Below are 9238 nucleotides of genomic sequence, written 5' to 3'. Positions count from 1 at the left end.
CGGCATTCCCATCGGAGGAAGAATCGGCTACAACCTTAAGAGCATGATTTTTGCGTCGACTGGAGCCATAGAGATCTCTTTTATCTTCTTCTTGTTCCTCGTGAGTGTCCAGTCTTTCCATGACATCATCAGAGTCGAGGGATTTAATATCAGACCGTTCATGAATCATCAAGACAAGACCATCGAATGAGCTGTCAAGAGATCAGAGCAGTTTCTTCACAACTTCATGGTCAGTGATCTCTTTGGCGCCGAGACCTTGAACCTCATTCTCTATGTCACTGAGACGGTCAAAGGTTTGCTGACAACTTTCATTCCCAATGCGCTTGAAGCGATTGAATTTCGCCTGAAGAGTATCAATTCAAGCTTCTTTCTGAGTTGAAACTCCTTCATTGATCTTCTCTAGGACGTCCCACAAATCCTTCACAGTTTCACACTGGCGATACCGAAGAAATTGCGCTCGAGAGAGATGGCCACCAATTTCACCTTTTGCTTGCGCGTCCATCTGAATGAATTTCTTCTCCTTGTCAGTGGGGACTTGACGTATTGCAATGGTGAACCCGAACTGCACCACATTCCACATGTCATCGTCGTCTATTGCTCGGAGACAGATCTTCATCTTCTCCTTCCAGAAGGGATAGTCCGTCCCATCGAATATGGGAATCTTGAGAAGCGACTTGTAGCTCACTGAAGACATACTTAAACTCCGAGGTTGTTAGACCAAAATGAGCAGAGTCAAGGAGTACCTTGCTCTGATACCAATTGTAGGAATGAAGTATTTCTACCAGAGGAGGGTGAATGGGAGTTTTAATATTTCTTCAGAAATCTCAAAACTCTCGAAACCCAGAAGCGGAAATGAATGAAAAACAAACTACAACGAGCTAAAACTAAGTACCGCAAGGAAACTAGTCATGCTTGATAGCGACAAGGTATTTGGACCGGTTCGTCCTTCAGCACACAAACTACGTCTGGTTGGAGGGGTTGTGACTTAACAGGGAAGATAAACTCTCTTCATTCAATTCTCCTCGACAATTCCTTTGTCAACCAATGCCGATTACTCGTGGTAGATACTTGAGGCCATCTCCAAACCTTTACAGACTTGTTCTTCGAGAACCACAATCACTCTTGGTCTATGAAGAAATTGACACCTAACTGTCTAGAGAGTTTGCAGCTCTCAAGAGTAATAGGCAGACCGTACTGGACTTAGATTCGAGTGATGTTGAACCACTATCTAATTCTTCGGCTCTAGGGGTTTTCTCTCGGTGGATTTTAAACTCAAATCGCTCGGAGGGGGTTGCTCAACACTCTCCTGAGAATCAAACAGAGCAGTCACTAGACAAAGCTGATGCGGGGTGGCTATTTATAGCCGCAGCCTTCCCAGATAGGAAATGGCCATTTTGGACACATTGTCCAGCCAATGGCCAACCAACACGTTTCACAACGGTCGGATTTGGAGCAACGGTAACATTACTTAAGAAACAAGTAATGCTAACTCCTCGGTATGAAACAAATCTCTCGTAGTGAAGAAGATCACAGTCTCTTGCTGGCAAGTTTTGCTCGGAACACAAATAGATTTCTCTCACAACTTTCATAGGATTTGGGTTTGGCATCAGAGAATCAAAGTTTCGAACTCTATGCTCCTCTTAATAGTATGGTGGCCCTACGACTCAATAAAGCGAAGAAGAAGAACAAAATAAATGCTACGTCTTCACTTTGTCTTCATTCTTCCTCGGACACAGTCATTTTCTTCAGACAGACAACGAACCAACTGCTTGAACTTCAACAATTTTTAGGGGTCACTCTTGTTAACATCATCTTCGGTGATAACCTTCGCTGCAACGCAGGGAAATTATCTTCGTTGTTTGCATCAAACTCCTCGATATCTCAGGGACATGTTACTCTGTGTGCACTAGCAAACACATAAGTCACATAATGTTTATGTCAACAAACTTCAAAACATAAGGGGCCTATCATTGCACCAACAGATGCTTGTCCCAGTAAGGACAACACCCAAGAACCAGTCCACCCAGAAATCAAATTATCAAAGTAACGAACACAAATCATATGAGCATGATGAAAATTAACTTGACGATAATTCCCATGTGTCCTCGGTAGCATTTTGCTTTATATAAGATTCCGTCCAGGCTTATACTTTGCTACAGAAAGGGTTGGGCCACCTTGCTGCACTGTACACTCGTTGCTTGTTACCCGTTACGAATTATCTTGCTACAAAACTATCTATTACCCATAATTTTAGTGCTGGCAGAAAATACCTTGCTGAAAACTGCTTGTCATTTCCTTCTGCTTCTCATTGGGTTCGACACTCTTACTTATTAAAAGGGCTATGATTGATCCCCTATACTTGTGGGTCATCATTAGGCTCTATCAGGGTAGTAGTAGTCATCAGCGAGATCAGCTGGCTCCTGGGCTCCGTCATTTGATCACAACAATCGGGTAGATGGGGAAAGAGGTAGCAAAGCAACCGTGAATACTCATCCAAAGTACTCGCAAGACTTACATCAGATCTATACTAAGTATGCATTGGTATCAAGGAATGGGGCTATATCTTTGGACTAGACTACAGAAATGCCAGAATAGAGGGGAAGGCCTAGCCTATCGATTTTGAGAAATGTAGCATGCAAATTCAAAAATTTCCTACGCTCACGCAAGATCTATCTAGGAGATGCATAGCAACGAGTGGGAGAGAGTGTGTCTATGTACCCTCGTAGACCGAAAGCGGAAGCGTTTGACAACGCGTTTGATGTAGTCGAACTTCTTTTCATTCCGACCGATCAAGCACCGAACATACGTCACCTCCGAGTTTTGCACATGTTCAGCTCGATGACCGTGATGCCCGGATACTTAAGCTACAAGAACCTCTGCTAATGATGCTACCTCACCTCGATTACTGTTGCTAATCTTGCGTTAGTTCGAACCGATTTGAATTCAAATTAAAAATCAGGCAAACAACAAAATTTTTCAAACAATGAAACTAAAATGTTCAGGTCATGCCAGATAATGCATAGGTGATTATGGTGGTGAAACCAAACATTTATGAAATGCTTAACCGCACTAAAATGATTTAAATAGTATCAAAACTAATTATTAAAATGCCTTTACTAATTAATAAAATATCAAACTAAATTATTTGGAGACTAGACTTTTTGTGGTTGTGGACTAAATTGAAATACTAAATTAGATGCCAAGTATATAATTTACAAAAACTAAAAGAATAGGAAACAAAAATAAAATAAAATAAAATAAAACAACAAATATATAAACCTATAAGAATGCTAGCCGACCCTCCAACATGGAGCTCCCCCGATTTTATGCAGTTCTGCCCGTTCGATCTGGCCTTTGACTTATTTGTGCCATTGGATTTTCGCCTTTGGTAAATTTTGTTTTCACCCCACGGTGGTTTTCCGTGACCTATGACTGGTGGGCTGGTCCGTCGCATGGATTGGCTGGGTGAGCTGCGCTCACGTGCGAAAGAATTTCCGAACCCGCTCGCCCCACGCGCCGCGCACACAACAGACATTGCATGAACCCTAGCCTCCAATCCTCTGCCAGCACACCCTCACTCCTCCCTCGCTCCACTGCAGCCGCCACACTTCTCTCTCCTCGGTTCTCTCTTCCCCCTCATTCACCACAGCCATAGCCCCAGGAGCTCCGCAGTCCCTGTCAAGGAGATCCATGGCCTCCCAAGGTGCTCATCTGCCCAGGTCGTGAGGAAGCCGGGGGAGGAGGAGACCTCGTCGCGAGGGAGCTTCGGGAGGAGGAGCTCAACCCAAGAGGAGAGGATGCCAGCCAGGGAGTCGTCTTGGCTGGACGTGGTCCTTCGCGTCTTGAACCTAGCGCCGTAGGCGGCTCGTGCAGTGGCGCAGCGGAGGACGGCCTCAGCTGGTGGGTGACGGCGCCCGCATCTGGTGCATGACCTCGCATCCTGGGTGCGTGCTGGATTAGCTCGCGTCTTCAGGGCCTTCAGGTGCACTTCTCTCTCTCTCTCTCTCTCTCTCTCTCTCTGCCTTTGAGGTTGCAAATGCGAGCACGAGCTATTTGTAAAAATGCTCAAGGAGCAGTATGTGTGTTCGAGAGAGGGGTGGAAAAGAGGGTGACTGGAATAAGTGGAGAAGAAAGTTATTAGTTGATTTCCTATCAAAGAAAAGTAAATACCAGCCATGTTATACTTTCAGTGTGTTTCTTGGTTCCATTTGCATATAATTAGAGTAAACTAAACTGGATCCACATAATTTCTCCAGCTCCCTTGAAAGCTAATGTATTTGACCCTCCATTTTACTGTCAATTTGTAGTATGCTTTCTTATGCTTGAGTGGTCGATAGATTTTAGGTTTGAGCAGCTCATTGTCAAATTTAAAAGTATAAGGGACAAGATAAATTGTGATCTTGCATTGTCTACTCCCCTACTCCCCTATTGATGTGGCTCTTGATTTCTGAAGCTCCTAGGATTTAATAAGATGTCTTGGGCTTCATTGGAAAAATGATCTACCTGGAGCAATGATACATGTAAGTCTTTTATTTTAAACACTAAAAGCATTAAGTTAGCAGGTACTAAAACATCTGAACTATGTTAATTGGCTGTCCTTGGATGGCAGTGTAGATTGGCATTGAAGGATGGTGGCCTTTTTCTTGCACCAATTCTTCTCTCGTGTGTGCTCCAGTGTTGATAATCTTTTGGGACCATTTTTTCTATAACTGCTTATACAGATGTTTAATTAGTTGCACAGACATACATACATGATTTTGCGAGGAAATTACTTTCTTTGATCTGTTCTTTATAAATGTTTTTTCAGTGGTTGTTTAATATAGATGTTTCATTTCTTGCGTAAGCATATATGATTCTATGAGCAAATTATCTTCACTGGTCTGTTTTAGAGGGATGTTTGATTAGCTACACAACATACATAGTTCTGTTAGTAATTTGTTTTCCCTGGTCATCTTGATCTTCAGTTCTGTTGGTGACCGTTTGCATGGTGGGTCATGTTAGCAGTGGGTATAAGGGTATCCAGTGCCCAGCCTTTATATTTTTATCAGGTGTATTCACCACTATGCATGTGTATATGATGTTGGCCTAACTCTATACATTTTGTTGGTGTGATGATTCATCCTCTAAAAAATTATATTGTGTCCTGTTGTGCTAGATGTTTGAGGTTTGGCTTTAAAAAGAAGTTATTTCTAACGGAAGGTCAATGTGAGAAAAAGGCAGTGTATACATTTTATTTGGAGCTTATCTGTGACCTTGTGCACTTGTCTTTATATATGCTCTTCTTCGTAGATATCTTCCTGTCGGTTCTCTTATGAAGATCTTTCCCCTTATCTGATTTGTTATACCATATCAGGAACCATGGTGTCCTACTGCACTTGATCTGTGAGCTGTACAAGACCTTCCGCAACTTCAAAATTCATGTTTCAGATTATTTGCACCCCAGAAAGACAACTTCCACCATGAATGGATGCTTTCTAGATGCTACAACGGATGAGCTTAATGTGTGGGTTATTTAATTTCACTGCCACTGTTTCAGTTTATTCAACTATGGTTCTTGTTTATGATATAGATATATTTATGGATTCAGGAGTGATGTTACATGTATTATCTGCTGTGAAGAGACGACAACAGCAAAGAAGCTGCTTTGTGGGCACTTGTTTCATGTGCATTGTCTGAGGTCATGGCGAGAGCGCCAAAATACTTGCCCGACATGTAGATCTCCCATTGCCCCCCGGACAATGGACGTGCTCCATCAGCGCGATAGCATGAAGCCCAACTGGGAGTTAGCTTGGTGAGCTTCGTTTTGTTGTTCAATTTTTTGTTTTGATTTTTTCTACTTAACCATTTCTATCAGTGAGGGCTACAATTGGCAAATAGTTTTTATGTGATTCCTAATTTAGTGTGAGGAAAAATAGCTGCAGGCGTCGGTGCTCCAGGTCCAGAAGGAGTAACAAGCAAGAACGTGAACAGGCGCCCAACAAAATAGGCAATCTTCATTGAAAGTTGTAACATATTTACAACTGGATTCAGTTTTAAATCAGAAATAGAAGTCGTTCAAGTTTCAGACAGTTATATGATGTGGCATGTGCATGCTTTACAGTTACCTTGCAAGTGTCGTGATGATGCATAGATATTTATGTATCTATATGAATGTCAGACCCTGCGTGATTGATCTTATTTTATTCCTATGTGAGAACTAGCTCTCCTTTAGTAATGCAGTACTTTTATACTAGACTAAAGTGGGAATGGTTGGATTGCGCTCTATAGGACAGTGTGATTTCTTCTCATAGAATGTTGTCATCTATATCTTGCTGAATGTACATTACTATATTTTGCATGATAATATGTTTTTGCTATGCCAGTCATATAAGTTATCTATTTTCTACAGGTTGTTACATCCCCAAAGAGGATTCCAGCAGCAAAAATTCAAGCTTGAATGGAAGGTAGTCCAAGAGCTTTATGATGTTGATTTCTTTACGAACATTATGGGAAGTGGACTTCATTATGATTGGTGCCACATTCCTAATTTACTGCTCATTTCGTAGTTGTACAAAAAAATGCCTGGGCGTGCAAGTTTTATGTGAAAATGATGCACCGGCGGTCTTTTGGAAGAATGGGAAAATCACATGGATGTCGGATTGCAAGCACGTAGGGCATTGCTTATGTGGCGTACAGTTCATAAAAACTTCCTGAATTGAGTATTTATTTTTCAGTTCTATGCTTTGTTAGACTACTAGAGCTAGAGGTGTTAAAATCCTAGATGATGCTAGATGGTGTAATGGCATTAGTGCTGAATTATATTACAAATGTACAATTTGGATAAGTATAACAAATCTATTAGATTTGGTTTTTTATTCATATCATCAGTCTACAATCACCACTCTGCTCTGCCTTTCACTTTGCAGCCCTCGCTCAGGTCTTACTCTGTCTCGCCTAGCTGCCACTCTCTTCTAGAGTGGTTGTGACCCCACCATGCGCAAGGTATTCACCAAGAACCAGAAGGTGCTCTTTGGACACTATGGGTATGGCTACATCCGTGGCTGGAGGAAATTTGCGGCCATTTCAATTCAGCCCATTTTACACCTACCGGTGCATTAATAATAATTATGATATATGCATATTACATTATTAGTCTTCACCTTTTTTACATACTACTCCCATTTGAATACACTTTTAGAAAAAGTAAACATACCTATGGTAGACACATTCTTGCCTGTACACTTCTTTTTGAAACATTTAAAAAACTCAGTTTACAGAGTATGGGTTGGTTACTACGTTGGAGTAATTATGGACATCTCAAATTTAGCGCCTAGGATTCCTATTTTGACTGATTTGAGTATCTCTTGGTGAGTCCTCAAATTACAAATTTGAAAATAACTCTCCTGAAAACGCTGGCAAAACTCTATGTGGTCTATAGATAAATATTTGATGATCTTGCTTAATAACTTGCTAGCGGGCAGAAAATATATCATGTTAGTACCATTCATGTATCTGCTTTCACAGACCATCTAACATGACTTCTATACTACTCCCATTTGAATACACTTTTAGAAAAAGTAAACATACCTATGGAAGACACATTCTTGTATGTATACTTCTTTTTGAAGTATTTAAAAAGCTCAGTTTACAGAGTATGGGTTGGTTACTACGTTGGAGTAATCATGGACATCTCAAATTTAGCGCCTAGGATTCCTATTTTGACTGATGTGAGTATCTCTTGGTCAGTCCTCAGATTACAAATTTGAAAATAACTCTCCTGAAAACGTGGCAAAACTCACATGTGGTCTATAAAGAAATATTTGATGATCTTGCTTAATAACTTGCTAGCAAGCAGAAAATATATCATGTTAGCACCATTCATGTATCCGCTTTCACAGACCATCTGACATGACTTCTTATTAATTTTGACAGGATGCTAAGGGCTGCAAGAAATAAAATAGTATGTTACATTTTGCCTACAGGTAAGGAAACCTGTACCTTATTTCTGCAAAGATGTGCTCTATTTTTTTTATTCCATGAGTATTTGCATTCCCTATAGAAGCTGACTGGTTATATTTATGTTTAGTACACCATCATAATCTCCCAAATACTGCACTCATTTATACTTTCCCGCCCATGTTTAAAATAGTGTGTTTTAGTTCTGATTACAACCATATAGGTATTCATGTATAAGATCGTTTGCTTTCAGTTCTGGTTAAATCATCTTGGATGATCAATCAAATTTCCGGTGATGATACTCTAGCGGATCAGGCTTCTAAACCACTATCACTTTCCTGACAGAAGTTGTGCATGTAGTACAGATTTTCAGTTCAGCAAGCTCTTTTTTAGTTAGAGATCAATTTTGAAGACTAACATGTCATATGAATGCTCCCAGCTTAGCAAAAGCCTTGATCTTTCCAATTTTGTAAGTTGAGGGAATACTTTGCTACTTCAAAATCTCCAGATAAAAGTTGACGAATTCATACGATAGTTGATTGGAAACATATATCTAGCAATTCATTTTTTCATGCGCACAATGGGATAAATTGATGTAACACAAGCCTTTACAACTTAGTGCTGTTGTTATTAGAATCAGGAGACTTGCTTTGTTACCGTACTTAGAGTTGCCGATTGCTTACTATAGTAATAGCCAGGAAGGTTTGTAGTCAACTTATCTGCAGTTGTAATTAGTCGACTTATGCTCCTTAAATTGTTGTTCTTTGGTGACCAGTGAATGGGCAATTGACTCTTGCGTATATGGTTGATTTAATTGTTGGGAAAATCTTCAGCACATTGTAATGTGAAAGGTTTTACCCCGCAAAAAATAAAAGTATGAAAGATTTTGATTTTTTTCTTGGGACTTCTTCATACACTTTTTACTATTGTATTCACTATAGTTTTCCTGGATCGAACTCCTTATCAGGTTGAAGCTTTTCACATAAGCATCGCAGCCCCAAACTTTAGGAAACGACAACTTAGGTTTCTTGCTAAACCACAATTCATATGGTGTCGTCTCAACAGATTTAGATGGTGCCCTATTTAATGTGAATGGAGCCATCTCTAAAGCATAAGCCCAAAACGATAGCGGTAGATCGGTGAGAGACATCATAGGTCGCACCATATCTAATAAAGTACGGTTATGACGTTTGGGCATGCCATTACGCTGTGGTGTTCCAGGTGACGTGAGTTGCGAAACCATTCCACATTATTTCAAATGAAGACCAAACTCATAACTCAAATATTCACCTCCACGATCAGA

At 40.5% G+C, this 9238-nt stretch overlaps 1 protein-coding gene and 1 long non-coding RNA gene across 6 annotated transcripts; both read left to right on the top strand.

Annotated features, from left to right (window-relative positions):
* The first annotated feature begins 3508 nt into the window (after positions 1-3508).
* On the top strand, positions 3509-7515 carry LOC125531354 (ERAD-associated E3 ubiquitin-protein ligase HRD1-like). 5 transcript variants are annotated; one of them, XM_048695768.1, is made up of 6 exons: positions 3509-3982; positions 4454-4520; positions 5354-5503; positions 5588-5791; positions 6389-6443; positions 6906-7515. In XM_048695768.1, coding segments are annotated over exons 2-6 (471 nt in total). In that variant the 5' UTR covers positions 3509-3982; positions 4454-4518; the 3' UTR covers positions 6966-7515. The 5 variants fall into 5 exon arrangements, 2 of the variants coding, with proteins under 2 accessions (XP_048551725.1, XP_048551726.1); XM_048695769.1 differs by lacking the exon at positions 6906-7515 and adding an exon at positions 6546-6877 and having other exon boundaries at positions 3510-3982; XR_007293167.1 differs by lacking the exon at positions 6906-7515 and having other exon boundaries at positions 3511-3982; positions 5916-6877.
* A 14-nt stretch (positions 7516-7529) lies between these two features.
* On the top strand, positions 7530-8833 carry LOC125531351. Its single transcript, XR_007293165.1, has 2 exons — positions 7530-7961; positions 8189-8833. It is a non-coding gene; the product is annotated as an uncharacterized LOC125531351 (long non-coding RNA).
* Positions 8834-9238: the final 405 nt, after the last annotated feature.

This window comes from Triticum urartu, unplaced genomic scaffold (assembly GCF_003073215.2).
Source record: "Triticum urartu cultivar G1812 unplaced genomic scaffold, Tu2.1 TuUngrouped_contig_6980, whole genome shotgun sequence".
Classification (NCBI taxonomy): domain Eukaryota; kingdom Viridiplantae; phylum Streptophyta; class Magnoliopsida; order Poales; family Poaceae; genus Triticum; species Triticum urartu.
The sequence above is the reverse complement of the archived record's forward strand: the minus strand, read 5'-3'. Positions and strand labels throughout refer to the sequence as shown.